The sequence below is a fragment of the Neocloeon triangulifer genome, unplaced genomic scaffold, assembly GCF_031216515.1.
Source record: "Neocloeon triangulifer isolate White Clay Creek 2 clone unplaced genomic scaffold, ASM3121651v1 ptg000015l, whole genome shotgun sequence".
NCBI classification, from domain to species: Eukaryota; Metazoa; Arthropoda; class Insecta; order Ephemeroptera; family Baetidae; genus Neocloeon; species Neocloeon triangulifer.
Genome location: NW_026775557.1, coordinates 5,141,634 through 5,163,057, shown reverse-complemented (window position 1 = coordinate 5,163,057; position 21,424 = coordinate 5,141,634). Strand labels below are relative to the sequence as shown.

Below are 21,424 nucleotides of genomic sequence, written 5' to 3'. Positions count from 1 at the left end.
GTCTGCGTCACACCAACAACCAACTCGCCAGTTGGCCGACTCGCACAGGACACGTCGCAGCCGCGAAAGCACAACAAAATAAAGAGGCCGATTAAGTGTCAAAAGGGATGGCGAAATGAGCAGAGGGCAATTGCAGGGCCGTTCCGGGCAGTGATCCGGCTGAATGGGAGAAAAGTCGTCCGAGCACCTGCTCAGGGTCGACTCGGCCCTCGCCGATCAGGACGTGCTGTGGTCCAGGTGAGAGCGAACGTGTCAACTAAAATGACCACGGTTAAAGGCCTGCTTGGAGAACTGAGCGCCTATGAGTGTTCAAATCGAAATTTCCCTTTTTCTTTCAATAATTAAAATTTTCAATAAAAAAAGGTCAGAGCGTCGGCGATGGCTGCTGACAATGAGTCTGGGCACGTGCGCCCTGTACGCGAGCAGGTTGTCCGTGCCACTTGTGATGCCCGCCATGGCCAACGAGCAACAATGGACCAAGACCGAGACCGGCGTCGTCCTTTCCTGCTTCTTCTGGGGCTACACGCTCACCCAGGTTCAACAAAATCCACCTAACTCGACCAATAAAAATTACTTTCAATTTACTGCAGGTGATCGCAGGGTACATGAGCGACCGTTTTGGAGGGGAAAGGGTTATCATTTTAGCAGGTTTGATGTGGTCGTTGGCCACACTGGCCATACCGCCAGTGGTCAGGTGTTACAGCCACCCTGTTTCCTGGAGTCTCATTCTACTCAGGGTCATGCACGGCGCCGCTCAGGGTAACAGTTACTTAATTTATATACCTTGAGTTAATCAATTTAACTTATTTGTGTGCTCATATAATAAGTGTTATTTCACCAAGTGTTAATATATTCATTAAAATATTTTATATTATGTGTACTTCAAAAAATAGAGAGAAAACTAATCAATTCTGAGATAATGAAACATCAAATTTAAACTTAATTCTATGTCCAAAAATAATATAAATCTCTCCTGCTGTCAGTAAGTTTTAATTAAAACCCCTTAATTATGGCGATCTTTTACATTTACTCTAATTAATCAGGAGATTTTTGATAGCAAAAATTTTTTATTTTCAAAGTAAAACTATTTAAAAATTTTTACCTTCAGATCTTACATCTTCAGTAATTTCAGTTTTTTATTCTTTTTAAATTTGTTTTTTTACTTTTCAGCAAAAACAGTAAATTAATTAATTATTTGTAGGTTTTCACTTTCCGAGCCTGTCTAGTCTGTCCAGCAGACGGCTAAGCGTGCTTGAGCGCGGACCTTTCTTTAGCATCGCCACCTGCGGCAGCGCTTTCGGGGCCATTCTGGCCGCCACCGCCGGTTCGGTGCTCCTCACCTTTTTCGGCTGGCCCGAAGTTTTCAGATTAATCGGTGTGTAATATTATATTCTTATTTTAACGCTTAATAAACGTGAAAAAATTTGAAAATTTTAAGGGGTGTGCGGACTGGCGTGGGTTTTGCAGCTCCGCTCGACCATCAAGTGCACGCAGCGGCAGAGAACCTTTATCCTGCTGCCGCCCAAACCCTCGCCCAAGGACGAAGAAAGATCTGTCGGAGAATTGCCCATCGACGAGTGGCACGTCATTCTTGCCAGCTCCCCTTTCTGGTTATTAATTTTTATTCAATAAAATCAAATAAAATAATTTTAATTTAATTTTTTCTCTCAAACAGGGCCGCAGCGATTGCTCACGCATGTCAAAATAACGCCTTCTACATCATGTTTTCGTGGTCACCCATGTACTTCCACGAAAATTTCCCAAACGGAAAGGTTGCTAGTTTATTCGAAATACTTAATTTTAATAATTATCGTATTTTTATACCCAGGACTGGATTTTTAACATTGTTCCGTGGGTCTTTTTAATTCCTGCCACCTTCCTGGGCCGCGAACTGTCTGATCGGCTGCTAATGCGAGGATTTTCGGTCACCAACACGCGCAAAATCGTCGAAGGCACCTGTCTCGGCGTCCAAGCCTTTGGACTCTTGATCATGCGTACTTTCAATTTAAGTGAAAAAAAAAATGATTTTTCAATTTGTTCATCTTCAGCCTTCATGAAGAATTTTTGGATGGCGGTGTTTTGCTCAACTTGCGTAATCGCGAGCTCAGGACTGCACAACAACGCGGTCATGGTGAATCCGCAAGACCTGGCGCCGAACCTGGCCGGCTCGGTTTTTGGCCTCATGAACACCGTCGGCGCAATTCCAGGTGCGATTATTTTATTTTTTTAATTCTGGTGGTTTTATTTATTACTTTGTGGTTAGGTTTCGTGGGAGTTTACTTTGCAGGCTACATTCTGGAGGTGACTGATAGCTGGGCGCAAGTTTTTATCACCACCGCCCTGATAAACTTGGCCGGCTGCGCTCTTTATTTGCTCTACGGCAGCGGCGAGCGAGTGGTTTGAATGCGGAAAAAATGAGTATTTTTCGAGCAAACGTGGCTTAACTAACATAATTGTTTATTTATTGTTGTATTTTTGTGATATTGATTTTGAGTGCAAGGCTGCGTAAGATTTTTTTACTATAAATATAAATAAATCAACTAAAAAAACAGAAATATGAATATTTTTATGCATAAGTGCATAATTACTATGAAGGCATCGGTTTTCCCAGGTTTTAAAGCTTTAAAAACATATTACCTTAAGTTTTTCCCCAAGAAACTCTGACGCGTTTTCATAAAGATATCTTACGAGTTTTATCTAATCTGTTCCTTATTTGGGGATTTCTCAAGGAATTCTAGCGGGATTTATTATGACGCTGGCACGAGTCTTACGACCCTTTTTTGTGCAAACACGACTGCAGCCAGGGATCTGATTATGAGCAATAAATAAAAAGAACGAAATAATTTCGTACTTGTTTTCTGCTGAATATGGCGATTGCTATATTTTTAATTGAATTACATTGCGTTGTAAATGCCAGACTGTTTGAGAGTTTAACAGATCTCTGAGGAATTCAAATCCTTAGTTTCCCTTTAAAGGCTGTCAGCAAAGTTAGCAAGTCAAGATGACAAAAGATGCGGTTATTTAGATATTATGTGGAACAAAACGTACCAATTTTAATGAAGAAAAAGAAGTTCTTAATGCAACTTTTCTGCACTCAGTCAGAGCTCACAATTTTGAGTTACGGTCGCAAAAATAGGACTATTTCATTTATTTAAATTATATGTGAGAATGCGTTGATTTTAAAAGCTTTCTTCTAAATGTCTAGTGAATATTTTTGTTGCCCATGCACAGACAGTATGAGTTAGCATCTCTTTATATGTTATAACAGCAGCTTTTACGAGAAAAGATTGAATTGAAATGTAGGTAAACAAAATAATCTCGATATTTTTGTTTCCTCTTTCCTCATTATCACAATTACTTTAAATATTTACATTTCATAAACTATATTTCTAGGGAAGACTACATAGAAATGATGTGTTTCAATTACAGCAGAGATAACATATTGCAAAAAAATTATTTCCAAAATATTTGCCTGAATTTTTTACTTTTAATCAATCAATCACCTAAGAAAGTTTTGTTGATAAAGTTGATAAATAAAAACCTAACTAAGAGTTGGTTTTATATGCACAAATGTAAAATCAAAATACGTTAGGAGACATTTAAAAAATTTAAGGTAAAACTCTGAAGTGCACGACACTAAACACTACTTACAAATTGAAAACGTCCTCCTCTGTCTCGAATACTGGCACCTGATCTAGATAGGACATGACAGTGACTTGCAGAGTCTCATCATCTGGAACTGCACAGAAAAAAATTAAAATTTATCATACCTTTGGAAAAGCAGTTCTTATTCAACTCGCACCTCTATCATAATTTGATGACAAGTAGTGGGAGATGGTCCTAGCAATTTTTTTAAAGGCCTCTTTAGATTTGATTTTTCCAGTCTTGTAGTGGGGGTTGAGCAGAATGATTATTTTCTCTGCAAGAGCTGCCTTGGTCTTGGCAGCACCGCCATCTCTGGAACTCTTGCTCTTCTTGTTTTGTACGGCATCCTCTTTGCTCCCAGCACTGATTTTCCGTTTCTCTTTTTTACTGGCAGCAGAGACCTGCTTTCGATGAGACTCCTTCTTAAAATCTGTCGAGTGTTCAAACTGCGGAGAATCAACTTCAGGAACTTTTCTTGGACAGTGTGTAGATGTTGACTGCGTGTGGACTTTTTGGTTAAGAAGATCACAGTTGTCGGGTGGTGCTGGAGAGACCTTCCTGTTGACCTTGCCAGCCTCATCCTTCACCCCAAAAAAGGTGGTTATGGATGTCTGCTGCTTGTCATTTTTCAGGATAATTGGTTTCTTGGGTGCTTTTTTAGCCTTGTCCAACTCTAGCGCTTTGGCCACTTGCTTTTTATTTGGTGCAGATTGCTTGGGCAGCAACGTGGACGCAGATGTGTAGCCGTTTTGATTTTGGCTGGCGGGTTGTTGCTGTTGCTGCTCAGAATAAACCTGTAACGCCGACTTGATTTCCACCTTCTCTTGTTTAGGTTCGTCAGACTTGGCACAGCTTGTCCCTTCCACTACGCCCCCATTATTAATAAAGCTTCTAATTCGAGGGTCCAAACAAAAGTTGCTGGTGTTGGATTTGATGTCGGTGACCTGCAAAAAAATAATAATAATGAGTTAGCGATGACAAACTTTTCCTCGACTTACAATTTTCATAAGGACTTTCCTGTATATAGAGGCAACAATCGTGGAGCAGAAGGCATCATACTCCAAATGAATTGCAGTTTGGCTCACAAGATCATCTCCAAATTCTTCTTCAAGCTCGCCAATTGCTCGACACTTGTCTCTGTTCTTTTTCAGCATATCCTCTATCAAATTTAAATATGTCTCCCTCGTCTAAAACAAGAACGAAATTTTAATATTTATATAAGTTCAACCTGTATTGCTTACAGCAACATTCAGTCCATTGACTTTGGAAGACGTACTGGCAGCAGCCTTAACTCTAGAAGACTTTCCATAGTCAGATTCTTGAGAGCCAGTCGACTGCTTCCTCAAAGCAAACTGTTTTCCTATAAGGGTGCTTAGGGCTGATTTGGCAGTTGATTGGTTTGATTTTCCAATTTTTGAATACTCTTCAGTCTCTCTGTATAAAAACCATTATATTTAAAAATTCTAAGAAAGTTCTCCAAACTTCAATAACTAATACATTTAAATTAAATCTAACAAAATTGCTCCTTATTAAAAAAAAAAACTCTATTATTACTTTTTCAGGCCTGCCCGGCCGCCTCCGTACAACTCGTCGTCAATGTCTCCACCAGACTTGCCAATACTTGTCCTAAATCTCATGCTTCTAGTCTCAAAATCGTTAATCTTTTTCTGCACAGCCTTTGGATTGACACAGCAGTCGCACTTGTTTTTGCATTCAGGCAGTTCATCTCCAAAATAATCAGTAAAAACCGCATGTCGGCACCTGGTGGTTCACATGATAAAAAATTCACTTATTTCACCTTCGAATTTCCAATTACTTCACTTCTTCGCAGTACTTGATCATTAGTAAGAAGCTATCCATGGCTGCCTTGGCCTGCTTCTTTTTGCTTTCCTTAGTTTCTTTGGACATGGCTTTACTCAGCAGAAAGGTGACTGCGTCTTTTTCCTTTTTCGAGTAGTAAATGCGGCACCTGGCTGGTTTTCCGTCTCGACCTGCTCTGCCAGATTCCTGGTAGTATCCAGCAACATTCTGTGGCAAACCCCAGTGAGCCACAAACCTAGAAAAATAAGAAATCAATATTTAATATTCTATTTAATAAAAAAGGAAATACGAGGAAATATGGAGAATTGAAGAAAATTGGGGATAAAATATTAATATTTTTATCTCTATTCAATACGTAGAAACAATTTACTGCCTGTACTTATCAAAAAAGTGTATTACCTAACGTTGCCTTTGTCAACTCCCATGCCAAAGCTGACTGTGGCCACAATTATTTTGCACCTTTCCTGCATCCAGTCTTCCTGGACAGCCACTCTCTCCTTGTCCTTCAGACCTTTTAACAACCAAAGTTAAAAAAAAACTATAATTTAAAAATGTCCTCCCTTACCTCCGTGATAGGCTAGAGCCTCGATACCTGCCCCTCTAAGTCGGGACACAAGCTCCTCTGTCTGATTTCTTGTCCGGCAGTAAATGATTCCACTCTGGAACTGAACAAATCTACAATATAACATCTCTCACAAGAAAATAAATATTTACACCCTCCTCGGCAAAGTCATCTGATTCCGCCATTTCCATAAATTCCACTAAGTCGGCAATGGGGTCCTCGTCCATAGCATCCTTGAAGACCACATCATAGAACAGGTTGCTTCGAAAGCAGGACACCCTGAAGGCAGCTGGTGACTGCAGCTTCAGCTGCTCGTAAATGTCCTTCTGAACCTGTAAAAAAGTTTGAATAATGGCAAGTTTAATTTTTTTATTATGACTTTACACTTTTGCTGGCAGTTGCTGTGACCGCAACCCACTGCACTCCTGGACACAAAGTCCTTAACTTTCCGAGCTTCAAGTAGTCTGGCCGGAAGTCATGACCCCACTGGCTGACGCAGTGCGCCTCATCCACCACAAAGCAGCCCAACTTGCCATTCTTGTGCAACTTCTGCACCACTTCCTGTTAGTTTCAGCAAATGTTAATTTTATATTTCAATAATATGATTTTTTTAATATACTCTGAAAGTGTCCGTCTTAGCTTGCTCGGGAGTGACGTAGAGAAGTCTCGTGGACGGTCTGTCGCTTTTAAGATCTGTAAGCACCAGAGCTCTCTCAGTCAAGGTCATTTTGCTGTTGATGGTCTTTGCATCAACATTCAACTCCTTGTTCAAATAATCCAGCTGATCCTGAAAAATTGATGAATTGAATTGTGTTGGTGTATAATTTTTGTTTTCAACCCCAAAATTTAAAAATTGTATTGAATCCTTTCAATATTGATTCAATCAAGCAAGGGGTTTAATTAGGTAATAAAGAATAAAAAAAATAATGTTCATACTTTCATGAGCGCCAAGAGCGGAGAGAAGACAATGGTGACTTTTCCCTCGTTGGCCACCGCAGGCAACTGGAAGCACAAGGACTTTCCGGAACCGGTAGGCATCGACACGAAAACATCCCTCTTTCCTAATTCATACATAATTACATACATTTAATATAAAAAGTTGCATAAAAATTCTGAGCAAAAAATATACCCTGCAGGATGGTTCTAATTGCCGCTTCCTGTGTTTGGCTCCGAAAATGTCGATGCTTGAAAACGCTTTTCAACGTCTTCAGCATCACTTTTTCAGTGATTGCAGATTTTTGTTTTACGCTGTCCATTGTTGTGTTTCAATTTCCGTCAATTGTTTATCCGCGACAAAGGTTCTCACATGTTTTTCTATAGCTGAAGATGAAGACGGAACATTTTTGATGCCTTTTCGAGCGAATCAAGCGAATGTTTATATTTTATATTTTTTACGTCTTTCGTTTTCGTTTGGTTTGAGGTTTTCGTCTTTTAGAAAATCAAACCGGTATTGAATAAAAATCGGTAATATTTTTGGTGCAATAATTAAACTAGCCAATAAAATGCGAATATTTGGCGGTAATTTTATCAAATAAATCGGTATTTAATTTTGCTCAAAACAAACATGTCACGTGACCAAAACATTGCCATGTGATCGTCAAATCGAGAGGGAAATGAGAAATGATTGAAACGCAAAAAGCTGATGATAAAACTCCAAAACATGTACGGCAAGAAGTGGTACGCTTTAACTGATTATTTTTTAGGTTCATGTTTTTACTTGCATCAATTTACAATTGTGTGCAATACATTGCCCATAAACTAAAAACGCAGACGCAAAATTCATGCACAGCATCAATCGTTTGACGTTTGAACTGATTTTTTAACAATTTTTACTTTTAACCAACTCTACAACTTTAACTATAATAGTTTACTATATTTAAATTATAATTTAACCACATAATTAACCCCCCTATCATTGCATTTCAAATTTAATAGGCGGTAATAGAGTCACAATGTCTATTACACATACATACGTAGATTATGCAATTTAAAAAATTATATGATAATTTAAGAATTTTAATAACATTTAATTTAAAAAAATTAAGTATCAATATTGTTGATTTTCTTACATAATATCATCATTCTTGTTTTGATAGATTTTATTCGAAATGGATTATTGCAAGATTGATGGAGAGACCCAGGTTGTGGAACTCCCAGAGAAAAGTGAATTTACCTATGATTTTCCATCTTGCCAGAAAAGTATGTATGTTATTTTTTTAATGTTCCTCAATTTTTGTAATATATATAATAAAACAAAATATGATTTTATTATTTGATTTCAGTCCTTAATTTACCTAAAAGAGTCCTTTTGACGTCCGACTCATGTACACTTATTGAGATCGTCGGAGGAAATGTCCAAGAGCAGCACTTGAGTCTGCACATAGCCTGCCCTGCCAAATGCTTCAAGGTCCTTTACACCTATCACCCTGACAGGGTGGACATTCACTACCTGATTTTGGATGCCAGTAATTATTTGCACATTGTCGAAAGATGCCCCAAGCTGAAGGTTTAAATTAAAATCCATCTTATTTTTAAATAAATAACTAAATCTTCTCTACGAAGGAAATCTCCATTTTTGAAAACGTGGAGCAAGTAAAAATTTGCAGCAGTGACGAGACAGGAGAGCCCGAGTGCCGAATTAGGAGAAGGTGTTGGGAGACTTTGCAGCCAGGCTGTTTTCAAACCAAGTCTACTCTAGTGCGTGACCCTCCTAAGGTGGATGCCGTCTCTCCTCCTTTAAACAACGCTTTAGAGGTTTTGATTTTTGTGTCCAAATAATTATTTTTGATTAATAAAATTAGAATCTTAGAGCTTTTTAGAAAGACTGAAATTTTTAAAAATCATTTTGATGAAGAAACGTTTGCTACGGGCAAATATAATCAACAGCCTAGACTTCGAAATGGATGAGTTGAGCCATGTTAAAGTTGAATATTGCCAGTTCTTTGTTCTGCACGGAAGACTTGTTTTTGCAGCCAAAATTAAAAATGTTTCCTCGTAAGTAACTTAATTAAAGCGAAAACTGATTTTTTAAAATTTTTATTTTTTAGAATTGGAATAAAAGATGTAACTTTAGTTGCCCTAACGTCTTCAAACCTCAACTTGTCGCAGCTGACACCGACAGCCGAGTTGGCCGAGGGAGAAACCACCATTAGGACTGCCACTTTTGAAGTGCCTCCTCAAGAATTTTACTTGAGCATCGAGTATTTTGTTAATGACTTAAAGCACTGCCTGCCTCTTGCAACCTCACATGCAAAGACTGTGATCAATCTGCACCAGCGCCTCAAAAGCATAGGTAAATTTCCCATTTAAACTTTTAGTTTCATATTTAAACGTCGGCTGTTCATTTTTTTGTTCTATTATTTAGGTATTGGCGACTGCGTTCAAATTTTTCCCAGCGTCAGTTCAAAGTTGGCCAAACTGAGCTGGAAGCCAAATTTTTCCAGCTCCGTATCGAGAAGCTTGAAAAGAAGCCTCAAGTTTTTGCCGTTGATAGAAGACTCAATTAATAGAATCGCTCTCTCCACTTGTGACCATCCTGACCTCAGAGGGTCAATCCTCATAGAATTTTTTCAGAAAAATCAAGCTCTACTTTTCTTTAGGTAAATAATATTTTAACTTTATTTTAAAAGCGGGCTGAAAATTCATTGTTTAGAGATGCTGTGCAACTGAGGATTTTGACTTTTTTGTTGGGCCCCTTGCCTGTGTTTATAAGGACAAGTCAACAAAGAGAACTAGAATCAGAAAAGTGTACCATCTCTACGGATGTTGCCCTCATCAGGGAGGTTCAGGTTACGTCCAGGAAACCCATTCCAATACCTGCATATTTCCAAGTTTTGCAAGATTTGATCCACAGAATGTCTATTTTCAAGAGGTGAATAAATATTGTGTTGTCTGTCCAAATTTTTATATTATTATTTTTCATTTATATTAGGTGAATTAAGAAAGAAAAAAACTGAACTGAATAAAACAATGTTATATTTATTTTTATCTACACACGTTTGTATTGCATAGCAAAGAAAACTTAAAAACATCTGGGTCAAAAGAATTTTGTGACATTGTATGAATACATACAAACAAATCCTGGGTTTGTTACCTACATACTTGTTCAATATTTATAAATGGAATAAGTTCATTTTGGCAGTGGGGCGAGGCAATTTTTAACATAATTATACTGCTTGGAAATAAATATTGCTTAGGTGCCCTGTCTGCTCAAAATCTTTCCTGCAATTTTCTTGTCTCACAAAGACAGAGCACCATTTGTGACCATTAATAAAGAAATAAATGCTTGATGTGACATTTTCATATTTGAGTAAAGATAACATGGGCTAAAGCAACAAAAAACGCATTTCGAGCAATCAAGTGCCGTCAACAAGTAAAATTTAAATGAGCTGTAGTGCACAACGCTAGAAACACATGATGTGGCACCAATTCCAACATACAAACTCTGGCAGACCAAAACCAGCTCACTCACAGCCAAATGTTTGTTATGCAGAGGAGTGCGTAAATAAGAGGATAAAAAAAAGTAAAGACACAATGGATATGACTCAAAATTTTCAGACAAAACCAAGCATTTCCTATTCGCAATTCGCATAGGAAAAAAATTATAATTGATCTTTTAGGAAGAAGGAAAATGCTCTGGTTTGCCTATTATATAAAATCGATTAAGCCAAAATTATGCCTCCTTGATTCCATCAAAAGCTTCGCAAACGTCAACAAAGACCTCGTCTGGAGACCTGTTAGCCAGAACAGTGCGGACAAGGTCTTGTGCCCTGTAGTGATCAACTATGGGCATTGTGGCATTGATGTAGGTGTCAAAGCGTTTAGCCAAACTTTCAGGGTTGTCGTCTGAGCGGCCGCTGCCAGCAGCGCCACGTTGCAGACATCGATCGGTGCACACCTCCTGAGGGCACTCGAAGAACAGCACAAAAAGCAAATTCACTTTGGCGCCCATCTGGCTGTTCCAGCCGTCAAGATTATTCTGTAGGAAGAAAAACATAAATTTAATTCTTAAAGATCAAGTAACACTCAGTATTTTTAAAATGGTCATATTTAAAAGGTATTGTAATTTAGTCTATTTTTTGTAAATTTTTTTAGGCAAGAAAATGTAGTGCAAATAATAGACCTGGTTGCGAGGAAAACCATCGATGAGGAATTTGGAAGAGCCAGACTTAATCATGGCTTTTTCCAAAAGGCTGCAGGTGATTTCGACGGGCACAATAGTGCCGCCGGTGATGTGGCCCTCAATGAGAGCGCCATACTGAGAACCAGGGGTGTTGCGCTCTTCTCGCAGCAGGTCGCCGGCCGAGAGATGTACAAAGCCAAACTTGTCCACAATTTTCTCGCATTGAGTACCCTTGCCGGAGCCTGGAGCGCCCAGCACAAAAACTATGCCCGGTTTAGAGGTCATCTGGCTTATCAGTCTTCGCACAAACTGCATCATAAGCAAAAGTCACGCACGAGCAGACAAAAAGCATCAGGGTTCAACACTGACCTGACCTACGGGAGGATCTTTGTTGTCTCTCGGCTGGCTGTCTGTCGTTGAGATGCCAGGCGCCAGCGATGCGTTTGGTTGGCTAGTTGGGGCCGGTGGGTTTACTATCCCCTATCCCTCGATCCTCTGTGCTGAATAGTGACGTCATCACACTTCCTGCACACGACGATCAATTTTTGTAATTTAAAAAATTTAGGTCGAGATGTTATGCAACCAGTTATCACACAAAAAATACCGGTTTATACATACTTTCTATTTTAAAAATTAATAAAATCGTTGCAAATTTTTCACAAATTATCAGTAAATTACAAAAATAATATAGAATTTAAAAAATAAAAGACATTTTTGCCGCATATTACGTGTTTATAGTGCCGAAAATTGACAAAATGTTTGATTATTGAAAATTAAATATAACCGGTTCTGTAAAAACAACCGGTTTAAGTGTAAAAAGACAAGTGATAAACGCAAAGCGGCGCAGCGTGCCGCAGAGATCCTTGCATGTAAACAATCTTGGAATCTAAAATTGTTTTTACGAAAAAATCCCTAAAAACTTAGCAAACTGAGGTTTGAGAGGAAATTTTGACTTCTTTTAATTCTTTTCAAATAAATAAACCATGGATGACGAAGCGGAAACCTATAAACTATGGAGAATCAGGAAAACAGTCATGCAGGTATGATTGCAATTTTGCTCTGTATGTATAAAATTTTAAAAATAAAATTATTCGTATCTTTTTTAACTATAGTTGTGTCACGACAGAGGTTACTTAGTCACTCAAGAGGAATTGGATCAGACGTTGGAGCAATTCAAAGAACAATTTGGAGACAAACCAAGGTTTGATTCTTTGTTAGACTTGGTCACTAAAGTTTTGAATTTTATTATGTGCTGATTTCAGTGAAAGGCATCCTCAGAGGAGCGACCTAATCGTACTTGTGGCCCACAACGATGACCCCACTGATCAAATGTTTGTTTTCTTTCCTGACGAGCCAAAGATTGGAATCAAAACTATCAAAGTACTTTGTCAGCGCATGCAGGACGAGAACATTCACAGAGCCATCATTGTCGTTCAGCAAGGAATGACCCCCTCTGCCAAACAAGTAAATAATTTGATTTTTCATTCCAAGTTATAAATAATACTTAATAATTTTTCTAGTCTCTTACGGACATGGCCCCTAAGTACATTTTGGAACATTTTCTGGAGTCTGAGCTTTTGATCAACATTACAGAGCATGAGTTGGTTCCTGAACATGTTGTCATGACCTCTGAGGAGAAGGCAGAACTGCTTGCCAAATAGTAATATTTTATCATGAGTGGACTTCAAAGGTGTTCAATTTAACAATCTTGATCTATAGCAAATTGAAGGACAACCAGTTGATGCGAATCCAGCAAGGAGATCCAGTGGCTCGTTACTTTGGACTAAAGCGTGGACAGGTTTGATTCATTTTTTATGGAAAGTTAAAAATCTACTTCAATTCTCATTCAGGTTGTTAAAATTATTCGACCGTCGGAGACTGCAGGGAGGTACATCTCTTACCGTCTGGTGTGCTAACTTCTATCTTTTTTATATTGATGAAATTAACATTGAAATACTAACATAATAAAAATTAAGGTAACAAATTTCTATGACTTTTAATTATTTCAAAATAAATCAGAATAAATCAAGTTTTTATTTTTACATGCATCAATGGAAACACGAAATAAAACTTTTTATCTATTAATATTCAATCTTATAACTGATACACACGCAAACTTGAATTGTACACTAAAAATTTAATATATTTTTCATATTTTTTTTAATGGCTATGTAGTTAACATTCACTGTTTTATTCATAATTTTGAGGAGACAAAATAACCTGCTCTTCTAGTTAAAAAAAAAAATGATAAAAAAAATGCGAGTATTGCATTTTTTTTTCTACATGGGCGACTGAGAGAAATAAGTGCAAAATGCAAAACCAGGGGTCTTCGTCGGTCGCCACTGCGCGCGTTTACCTCTCCTGGGTGACGTCACCGTCGATGCTGATTCGCCCCCTTGGCTGCGTTCTCAGCGCGACCAGCGGCCCCCTCCTTCACTTCCAACTTACACAACTGTTTTCCTCCGCTCTACTTGGATGCGTTGGTTGTTCCTACTGGCCGAAGAGCGGAAAATGCCCGTGGCCGACGCGTAGACAGACGTAGCGTCGACGAAGATTTCGGCTGAGCGATCGTCGTAAGCGACACTAATCGAGGTACTTTGGCGTCTTTGCCGCCCGCTGAAGCCCTGTTTTCGCAGATGTGTGTTTGCAGCACCCCTCCCCCTGTCTCTGTCAACAGAATCGCCTCAAAAATGCCCTTATCCGTCGGTTTAAGTCCTTCCAAACCCTCTCGCCAGACAGCTCTACTCTTTTCGAGTATTTTGAGGTGCGTTTCGCCGATTTTGGTCCGCTCGTTTGCCCATAGACCAAGACCGAAAGTTGGCTTGGGAGAGAAAGCTACTTGCTCTGGCCAGCTGCCATTGCTGGACCCCGTTGCCCTGCATCGGTCTGCAGCAATTCGATCACTCCGAAGCAAATTTGGTGGATGAAAACGAAATTTGCAGACGTTGTTTTCTACGAATTTTAAATCTTAGAAGTTGACCGGGAAATTCCCAAGCAGTTTTACGAACAATTGCATCAAGCTATTCTGTTGCCAGGGAACTTCCGCCTAGTCTTTGGAATTTCTTAAGTCCTAAATCTTGCAAAGTTACTTATTTGTTACATAAGTAATTTTGAGCCAAAATTTTATAACGATTAAAAAATGTATTGAGGTTTTGTAATTTTCAGCCTTATTAAAATTTTTTGAATTTTTTACTATTTTATTCAGAGATATCATGTTTATTATAATTCTTAATAATTGTTCTTGCAGGTGCATTAATTGTGATGGAATTCCAAAAAAATTGAGCTGGAGTCGTTTTTGAAAATGCATGCTTCAGGAAGGAGAAGAGATGTGAGTTTGAATTGATTAGTAGGCAATCGGGACAAATTTTAAAAATCAATTATTTTAATACAGGGCGACGAGCCTCCTTATTTAACGGAAGGCACAGAGGTCAGTGCCAAGTACAAAGGAGCCTTTTGCGAGGCAAAAGTTAGGAAAGTTGTTCGTTCCGTCAAGTGCAGGGTAAATAATATATTAGCAACTTCGGAAAATGAAATGATTTCTTTTTTTAAATCAAGGTCACTTTGAAATCAGGAGGAACTATAGTGGTGCAGGATGATCAAATCACTGGACATTTGATGGTATTTAAAAAAAAAAAATACTTCGGTGAGCAAAAGATAACTAAATTCTTTTTCAGAATGGAGCAAATGTTGAAGTCAAATTGCCAGACAAGAAAGATCCTATCGAGGGCACTATTGCCAAAATACAAGACTGTAGTCAGTACACCGTAGGTAAGTGTCAAGTTAAGCTTTTCTATGTAAATTAGTTTAATAAATTTTAATTCTTAATTATGATGATTTCATTGATGATTTTTTTTCTTCAGTTTTCGATGATGGGGACATCACAACATTGAGAAGGACTGCCTTGTGCCTAAAAAGCGGCCGTCACTTTGCAGAGGGGGACACCCTAGACAAACTTCCCCTGACTCACCCTGAGCATTTCAGCAACCCAGTGGTCAACAACAGGCGAGGCAGACGCAGCAGGCAGGCCCAGTAAGTTTTCCCATGTCTTCCTAGATTTAAGGCCCTGGTTGCATTTTATAACTTTGAAGTGATGATAGCATGGACGATGACGGTCCCAAGAAAGGCAAGAAGAAGGAGGAAAGGGAGGCAGACATTGGCAAGGTTGTCTGCGTTGAGGTTGGTGATAAGAAAAAGGTCAAGGACAACTGGTTTCCTGGATTGGTAGTAGAGCCAACTGCACAAGACACTGTAAAGATCAATGTTAAGGACGAGTACCTTGTCAGATCCTTTAAGGACGGTCGATAGTAAGAGAAAAATTTGACGTCTTTGTCTATTATAACTAAACATAATTATGCCATAGTTACACGGTGCCAAAGAAGGAAGCATTTGAGTTCACAAGGGAGATAGGGGCTAAGGTGGACAACAATAGCCTCAAAGCTGCTGTTGACAAGGCAGTCCTCTTTTTGGACAAGGACGAACTTCCTCCTCACTGGGACAGAGACCTTTTGTTTGGCCTAGAGGAATCCTCAGACAGCGACACTGATGGATCTGATTCTGAAGTAAATTGATGTTTTTTTTCATTGTTTGCTCAATTACAATTAATCTTTATTATTCTACCAGTCTGAAAGGCAAGAAGACAAGGACCAATTTGTAGCCAAGCTTTTTACCTTCATGGAAGGCTGCGGCTCACCCATTAACAACGCACCTTCAATCTATGACGAGGATCTTGATTTGCACAAACTTTTCAAAGTAAGAGTATTTTTGTTTAAATCCTAGATATTTTTGTTCATTTTGATTTTGTAAAAGGTGGTTGAGAGACTCGGAGGCTACAATAAGGTGACTGCTCAAAGCCAGTGGAAGCTTGTGACTCAAAAGCTGAACCTGATGAATATTACTGCCAACACCACTACTGCCAATCTTGTCAAAAATCTTTACAAAAAGTAATTGCAAGGATGATTTAAAAAAAGTTGATCCAAATTATGTTTCAATTTCTCCTTACAGATATTTACATGGTTTTGAGGATTTCAACCGGAAACTTGGTTGCACAATGCAGAACTCGCCACACAGCAAATCGAGAAGGCGTACAGGGGGTCGAAGTATCATTAGGGAAAAGGATCGTGCAACACCCGTGTCCAAGCCATCCGTCGAGAAAGAGAAACAACCATCGCCAGCTGCTGCTACCCCTAAGTCAGAGAAAAAGGCTGAGAAGGGAAAGCAGCAAGTTAAGTCGGAGAAAAAAACTGAAGAGGGAGTGAAGAAGGACTCTAAGGTAAGGAGCGAGCGTCTTCAGAACAAGAAAGACGAGGGCAATTTCAAGAAGAGGCTGTGGAAAGAGGACAGCCAGTCTGACAACGAAGGTGGCCCACCCCCTCCGATTCAGAATCAGAGGGTTGAACCTTCGACTTCAAGCACCCCAGAGCCCAAGGTGGCCAAGCGCAAGGTTGAGAGTGAAGAGAGTTCTGACGAGGAGGAGCTGCAGGCAGAAAAGAGAGAGAAGAGGGTTAAGACAAGAATCGCTGAAGAGGAGGTGAGTTAAAATTTTTTAGTTCTAAAAATAAAGTAATTTATGATTTGTTTCAGAAGTTAAAGAAGAAAAGTGAGACGCCAGATAAGAAGGTGGGTGAGGTGCAGACACCGATCAGAGAGGAAAAGAAACCCTTGGTCAAGAGCAAGGCCAAGGATGGCGACGACTCAAGTAGTTCAACAGCAGGGTCTATTACACCAAGCACAGTGGTTGCTAAAAAGCGGGGAAGAAAGAGAAAAGAGAGTGAAAAAACTGAAGAGTAAGTTTTATTACTTAATAAAAAATAAAATTAATTATAACTCTCGCAGACATGTGTACCTGGCAAGTGATATTCAAATCCAAGTTGGTGATAAGTTGAAGGTTTATTATGGGCCCCAAGATGAAGCCAAGGTCACATACGAAGCTAAGGTAAATTGCCCCCTTTTTTTTAAGCGAACAGAGAACAAAAGAGAATGTGCAGGTTATAGACATCGATGTTGCGGGAGGCACATACATGGTGCATTACACTGGCTGGAATACGCGGTACGATGAGTGGGTCAAGAGGGACAGGATAGCAATCAACTTAAGTTGGACACCTGCGAGAGCAAAGCGAACGGGCAGGCCTCCTGCACAGCCTTCACCCAGCCCTCAAACCAAGGTTTGTTAATAGGTCTTGATGAGTTTTAATGAAATAAATATTAATTTGCTGTTCTATTTATTTATTTAATTATGTATTACTACAAGTACTAAAATTTTATTATTTTTCAGGGTCCTTCAAAAGTTGTTCCAAGTGGTCCTCCCAACATGCGATCGTCGAGATCAGGCAAAGATAGCTCAACACGTTCCACAACACCCTCTTCTGTCACTTCCTCGTCCAGCCGGACAAAATCGCCAGCACAAAGCAGCAGAGCACAACGAGCGGTCAAAAGGTCAGAGAGGCTGAGAAGACCTAGAAGAATTTCGGGCACAGGTACTGGTTGTAAAAATTTGAAATTTATTGATTTCATTAAGCTTTTGCCTCCAGACGATAAATATTCCGACTCTGAGTCTGATGAGTCCGATGATGATGAAGAGGAGGAGGCACCAAGGCCCAGGCTAAGGAGAGACTCAACAAGTGGCTCCGACGGAAAAGTTGGCAGAAGGAAAATTGTGAAGAAAGAGGTCTTGGATGAGGAGGAAGGCAAAGATTCGGACAGTCAGGATTCGAAGAGAAGATCCAAGCGAGATCAAAAGTCAGCAGATTCCGACTCAAAGGAAGAGGAAGATGATGAAAGTGTGGACGAGCAGAAGGGCCGCAACTTTAACCTGAGTCAGCTGAGGTCAGAGATGAGGGGTTTCGACAAGGCCCTGAAATCAACTGAAACTGCGCAGGACGCCCAGAAACTTGTCGAAGTGAAGACGGAGTCGCTAGCTAAAGAGGCCAGGTCTGAAGATCTCTTTTCAATGGATGATGATGACATCTACGAGTTCAAGGAGCCTGAGCCGTTTAAACCAGAGAACAGACTGAAGAGGGAATCTGTCCCTGAAGACAAGTTTAAAGCTGGAAGCGGCAGCAGTAAGCAAACGCCCCCAAAGGCTGAATCTCCGGCTACCAAGAGGAAATTTGCCAAGAAGGATGCTAACAAGACGAGTAGCATAGATTTGCCCATTGTAGATGAAAAGAGGCGGCGGCGAACAACTAGCAAACAGGATGAGGTCACGTTGGACAAGGACTGGTCTGCGGGTAGTGGCGACTCCTTCAAGAGCCTCAGCGCCAGTCCACCTGCCTTCTCTGCAGATATTCCTTCTACCACCTTGGGAAGCGGCGGAAAGAAGCCCATATATGCGTCCACCAGTCTTTTTGGAGACCCACACTCTGGTCAAGAGGATGAGGAGCAAGACGATAGGCTGGTCATTTCGGAGAGCGCTGCCGGTGAAAGCCCTTCGCTGCCTTTTGAGATTGAGCCGTCCGTAGAGGGCAAGAAGGAAGAGGCTGCTGTTGAGGAAAAGCAAGGCAAGGAGTTGGCAGAGTTGGTGGTCAAGACAGAAGAGAGTGATGAGGGCACCCTGGCCAAGGTGCCTGTAAGCGATACTTATAGAAAGTACCTGGAAGAGGCGGGCGAGTGGCCAAAAAGGAAACAGGATCTCATCCATGAGACCATTGAGCGCGTCATACAGCAAGCTGGTGATGAGAAGAAACTGGTCAAGCCATCAACCAGCACTTCTACAGAGTCCCTCCCACCAAAGGTGACCCTTCTCAAGGCTGTGCCCATCACCGAGGTTAAGAATCTGAGTAAGGACAGCCCATTGGTTGCTGCCAGTAAAATTAAGGTAAATAAAAGTTTTAACTATAATTGAAGATTTTCTAATCAAAACTGATTGTTTTTCTAAAGGTGGAGGATTTGAAAAAGACTACCTTGGTGGCCGCCGGCAAAGGAACACAGATCTCATTTCTTGTGCACACGGTCACAAAGAAGGTTGAGCCCGTCAAGCCAGAAGAGGAAAAGAGCGTAAAGGCGCCAGCTGAGAACCTCAGCACCAAGCCACTGCAGAGCTGGAAGTCAAATTCACGTGAGCTGTGCAAGGCATTACGCAAGGAGCCTCGCAAGAAGGCTCTAAAGAAGACAGTCAGCAAAGAGTTCATTGATGACGATGATTCAAGCTCCGAATCGGACAGCAGTGAGGACCTGAAGCTGGTCATTGACAGGCTGGAGGAGTCGGGCCAGGAGTCGAGCGACTCAGAATCTGTTGGCAGCAAGAAAAAGAGCAAGCAGGACAAAAAGAAGCAGCAGGCTGATGAGGAGGAGAGTAGTCTCAACTCGCTTCTCTGTGAAGAGACCATACCTGGTAGCCCTGTGCCCGGTGAGGAGCAAGTTGTGGTGCCCAAAAAGGTCAGCCAGGAAGCGCCCAAGGTCAGGGAAATTCCTTTCGCCAGCATGGTGGCAGGTGGAAGCAGCGCTGAGGGAGGAAATGCTGATGGGCCCTCCACCTCAAAGGGGTACGCCGCCCCTGCCGCTGAAGAGAAGCCTGACCTGCGGAAGGACGAAAACGATGCAGCCCCAGTAATGGAGAACACACCACCCACCACACCTGACAGCTCAAGTTCAATCTCCGGATCACCTGCAAGGTAATTTAAGTGATATAGTTTTCATTTTATTTGAACTATCTTAGTTACGTGGGAGAGAAATGTTTTTGAAAAATGAGGGGCCATGAATATTTTTTTTCAATTTCAGGGACCAAAGTGAGAAATCTCCAAAGCAGGACAGTGGCAAGTCTGAACAAGACTTGTCTGAGGTGGACCTAGACAGCCCCATTGATGGCGCCAAGGGCGAAAGCGAGGACTCAATGCTCAATGTGGATGTGGGTTGCGAAAGTCCAACAACGGGCAAAGGCAAGACGCCCCAGAAAAAGGGTGCAGCGGCGGCCAAAGACAACCTTGATTCTCTTGGCAAGAAAACTAAACGCAAGAGCAGAAAAGAGGCTGAGGTGCCCACACCGAAGCGATCACGTTATTCTGCAGGCAGAAGCGCTAGGAATATGGGTGAGGAACGCCCAAATTTTCTTGTTTGTCTCAAAATTAATTCCAACTGTTCTCAGACGCCGCCAGCGACAGTGATGACAATGTGGATAGTACTAATTTAATGAGCATTAGCATTGCTAACACTGACAATCTGCTGGCCAATCAACCTTCAAGACCTTCTCGGTACAACTTTTATGCAGAACTAGGTTGGATTTTGTTTTGTTTCGGTGGAGCTGTTTATTAAAAGAAATTTTTACAGACCCTTCCATGGAGTGCAGCCAAAGGATACAATTGCTGCAGACTCGTTTGCAGGAGCTGAGGAAAACGTACATGACCGTGAAGGCGGAACTGGCGTTCATTGATCGGCGAAGAAAGAAACTGCGACGCAAGGAGAGGGAGGGTAGGCGCATGAAATCACTTTCGTAGAGTGGCAAAACAATTCTGACCGAGTTGGCTTGTAGCGAGCAAAACGACAGCTTCCAAACAGGAGGTCTGGTGTGCAACATGACCGACAAAGAGGTCCAGCAACCAGCAGCCCTTAGGCTCAGCAGCAATCAACAGGCTAACACGGCCACAACTCATTCAATTACCTTAAAGGAGTCTGCATGTTTTTACAAAGTAGATTTAGAACCAATTTTCAACTGCAAAGAGACGACATGAACATCTAGATAAAGCATTTTTGCAAGGAATGCTGCATTTATTGTGTATAAATTGGAAAAACGAACTTGAAACATATCAGGGTTACTATGCAACCTGATTTTGTCTTGAACAATTCTGTAAATTAATTGGAACGTTTACACCTAAAAATATTTAAATGAAATGGACATATAAAAATGCAGTGTAAATATGATTTTTATAGGCACTCTTTCAGTTCGTGTTTGAATTGTTCTGAACTCATTTCCTACTATGTTGACGATGTTAAAAAAAAACTTCTTAAAATTGTACGCAGCATTAAGAAATGTAGTACTTTGTGTGAATTTATGGAAATCGCAATTGATTAAAGCTGGATTAAAGTAATTAATATAATGTTATTGAATTTAAATCAATTTGTTTCTATGCACATACCACCTTTTGGCTATTTCTCGCTGTACTTGAATGAAAATCAAAAGGAGTTTACTTATTATGCTCCTTGAAGAAAAGATTGAGCGGATTAAATTACGTAATTTAGTCAACTCTGCTATTATGACCTAATATCTTTTGCTATTCGTTAATAATAATATTTATCGTAAGTTGCATAACCTATGAGTAGTTGTGCACAATCAAACAAAACGA

At 40.4% G+C, this 21,424-nt stretch overlaps 6 protein-coding genes across 12 annotated transcripts; 4 read left to right on the top strand and 2 right to left on the bottom strand.

Moving 5' to 3' along the window:
• The first annotated feature begins 10 nt into the window (after window positions 1-10).
• On the top strand, window positions 11-3,341 carry LOC132202194 (voltage-gated purine nucleotide uniporter SLC17A9). Of its 2 annotated transcripts, XM_059628958.1 has the most exons (9): window positions 16-237; window positions 364-535; window positions 591-759; window positions 1,202-1,375; window positions 1,439-1,610; window positions 1,676-1,772; window positions 1,829-1,994; window positions 2,049-2,207; window positions 2,264-3,334. In XM_059628958.1, the coding sequence occupies exons 1-9, from the start codon at window positions 164-166 to the stop codon at window positions 2,401-2,403; spliced, it is 1,323 nt and encodes a 440-aa protein (XP_059484941.1). In that variant the 5' UTR covers window positions 16-163; the 3' UTR covers window positions 2,404-3,334. The 2 variants fall into 2 exon arrangements, with proteins under 2 accessions (XP_059484940.1, XP_059484941.1); XM_059628957.1 differs by having other exon boundaries at window positions 11-237; window positions 1,829-2,207; window positions 2,264-3,341.
• LOC132202192 (ATP-dependent DNA helicase Q5-like) lies at window positions 2,564-7,448 on the bottom strand. The gene is made up of 13 exons (XM_059628952.1): window positions 7,158-7,448; window positions 6,965-7,089; window positions 6,648-6,815; window positions 6,413-6,589; window positions 6,181-6,360; window positions 6,032-6,131; window positions 5,866-5,977; window positions 5,462-5,701; window positions 5,200-5,406; window positions 4,887-5,079; window positions 4,644-4,832; window positions 3,803-4,589; window positions 2,564-3,739 (listed from the first exon to the last, which is right to left on the bottom strand). Exons 1-13 carry the CDS (start codon window positions 7,282-7,284, stop codon window positions 3,648-3,650), a joined length of 2,697 nt encoding a protein of 898 aa, XP_059484935.1. The 5' UTR covers window positions 7,285-7,448; the 3' UTR covers window positions 2,564-3,647.
• A 151-nt stretch (window positions 7,449-7,599) lies between these two features.
• On the top strand, window positions 7,600-10,220 carry LOC132202193 (uncharacterized). Of its 4 annotated transcripts, none has more exons than XM_059628953.1 (8): window positions 7,600-7,705; window positions 8,125-8,227; window positions 8,311-8,534; window positions 8,591-8,782; window positions 8,838-9,022; window positions 9,076-9,320; window positions 9,393-9,627; window positions 9,681-10,215. In XM_059628953.1, exons 1-8 carry the CDS (start codon window positions 7,649-7,651, stop codon window positions 9,901-9,903), a joined length of 1,464 nt encoding a protein of 487 aa, XP_059484936.1. In that variant the 5' UTR covers window positions 7,600-7,648; the 3' UTR covers window positions 9,904-10,215. The 4 variants fall into 4 exon arrangements, with proteins under 4 accessions (XP_059484936.1, XP_059484938.1, XP_059484937.1 ...); XM_059628955.1 differs by having other exon boundaries at window positions 7,601-7,705; window positions 8,125-8,231; window positions 9,681-10,220; XM_059628954.1 differs by having other exon boundaries at window positions 7,612-7,690; window positions 9,681-10,217.
• On the bottom strand, window positions 9,987-11,681 carry LOC132202197 (UMP-CMP kinase). The gene is made up of 3 exons (XM_059628960.1): window positions 11,520-11,681; window positions 11,151-11,459; window positions 9,987-11,006 (listed from the first exon to the last, which is right to left on the bottom strand). The coding sequence occupies exons 2-3, from the start codon at window positions 11,433-11,435 to the stop codon at window positions 10,701-10,703; spliced, it is 591 nt and encodes a 196-aa protein (XP_059484943.1). The 5' UTR covers window positions 11,436-11,459; window positions 11,520-11,681; the 3' UTR covers window positions 9,987-10,700.
• A 237-nt stretch (window positions 11,682-11,918) lies between these two features.
• Window positions 11,919-13,134, top strand: LOC132202196 (DNA-directed RNA polymerases I, II, and III subunit RPABC1). Its single transcript, XM_059628959.1, has 6 exons — window positions 11,919-12,190; window positions 12,263-12,351; window positions 12,413-12,614; window positions 12,671-12,810; window positions 12,870-12,948; window positions 13,001-13,134. The coding sequence occupies exons 1-6, from the start codon at window positions 12,134-12,136 to the stop codon at window positions 13,064-13,066; spliced, it is 633 nt and encodes a 210-aa protein (XP_059484942.1). The 5' UTR covers window positions 11,919-12,133; the 3' UTR covers window positions 13,067-13,134.
• A 444-nt stretch (window positions 13,135-13,578) lies between these two features.
• LOC132202355 (AT-rich interactive domain-containing protein 4A) lies at window positions 13,579-21,194 on the top strand. Of its 3 annotated transcripts, none has more exons than XM_059629213.1 (21): window positions 13,579-13,742; window positions 14,398-14,478; window positions 14,542-14,649; window positions 14,706-14,768; window positions 14,825-14,918; window positions 15,011-15,179; window positions 15,248-15,454; window positions 15,511-15,709; window positions 15,771-15,899; window positions 15,957-16,090; window positions 16,152-16,677; window positions 16,731-16,933; window positions 16,983-17,082; window positions 17,135-17,311; window positions 17,422-17,623; window positions 17,678-18,963; window positions 19,026-19,759; window positions 19,866-20,173; window positions 20,230-20,358; window positions 20,412-20,552; window positions 20,614-21,194. In XM_059629213.1, exons 2-21 carry the CDS (start codon window positions 14,452-14,454, stop codon window positions 20,658-20,660), a joined length of 4,983 nt encoding a protein of 1,660 aa, XP_059485196.1. In that variant the 5' UTR covers window positions 13,579-13,742; window positions 14,398-14,451; the 3' UTR covers window positions 20,661-21,194. The 3 variants fall into 3 exon arrangements, with proteins under 3 accessions (XP_059485196.1, XP_059485195.1, XP_059485194.1); XM_059629212.1 differs by having other exon boundaries at window positions 15,239-15,454; window positions 16,734-16,933; XM_059629211.1 differs by having other exon boundaries at window positions 15,239-15,454.
• The last annotated feature ends 230 nt before the right edge of the window (window positions 21,195-21,424 follow it).

Coding starts and splice junctions, on each gene's coding strand:
- LOC132202197 (XM_059628960.1), bottom strand. CDS start 11,435: ATGACCTCTAAACCGGGCATAGTTTTTGTGCTGGGCGCTCCAGGCTCC. Junction 11,007..11,150: donor ATGGTTTTCCTCGCAACCAG/GTCTATTATTTG, acceptor TTCTTCCTACAG/AATAATCTTGACGGCTGGAA.
- LOC132202194 (XM_059628957.1), top strand. CDS start 164: ATGGGAGAAAAGTCGTCCGAGCACCTGCTCAGGGTCGACTCGGCCCTC. Junction 760..1,201: donor CATGCACGGCGCCGCTCAGG/GTAACAGTTACT, acceptor AATTATTTGTAG/GTTTTCACTTTCCGAGCCTG. Junction 1,611..1,675: donor CTTGCCAGCTCCCCTTTCTG/GTTATTAATTTT, acceptor TCTCTCAAACAG/GGCCGCAGCGATTGCTCACG.
- LOC132202192 (XM_059628952.1), bottom strand. CDS start 7,284: ATGGACAGCGTAAAACAAAAATCTGCAATCACTGAAAAAGTGATGCTG. Junction 5,978..6,031: donor GGCTCTAGCCTATCACGGAG/GTAAGGGAGGAC, acceptor GGTTGTTAAAAG/GTCTGAAGGACAAGGAGAGA. Junction 3,740..3,802: donor GTCATCAAATTATGATAGAG/GTGCGAGTTGAA, acceptor TTTTCTGTGCAG/TTCCAGATGATGAGACTCTG.
- LOC132202355 (XM_059629211.1), top strand. CDS start 14,452: ATGCATGCTTCAGGAAGGAGAAGAGAT. Junction 15,710..15,770: donor CTGATGGATCTGATTCTGAA/GTAAATTGATGT, acceptor TTATTCTACCAG/TCTGAAAGGCAAGAAGACAA. Junction 16,678..16,730: donor CAAGAATCGCTGAAGAGGAG/GTGAGTTAAAAT, acceptor GATTTGTTTCAG/AAGTTAAAGAAGAAAAGTGA.
- LOC132202193 (XM_059628953.1), top strand. CDS start 7,649: ATGATTGAAACGCAAAAAGCTGATGATAAAACTCCAAAACATGTACGG. Junction 8,535..8,590: donor AAAGATGCCCCAAGCTGAAG/GTTTAAATTAAA, acceptor TTCTCTACGAAG/GAAATCTCCATTTTTGAAAA. Junction 9,023..9,075: donor AAAATTAAAAATGTTTCCTC/GTAAGTAACTTA, acceptor TTTATTTTTTAG/AATTGGAATAAAAGATGTAA.
- LOC132202196 (XM_059628959.1), top strand. CDS start 12,134: ATGGATGACGAAGCGGAAACCTATAAACTATGGAGAATCAGGAAAACA. Junction 12,191..12,262: donor TCAGGAAAACAGTCATGCAG/GTATGATTGCAA, acceptor TTTTAACTATAG/TTGTGTCACGACAGAGGTTA. Junction 12,352..12,412: donor CAATTTGGAGACAAACCAAG/GTTTGATTCTTT, acceptor TGCTGATTTCAG/TGAAAGGCATCCTCAGAGGA.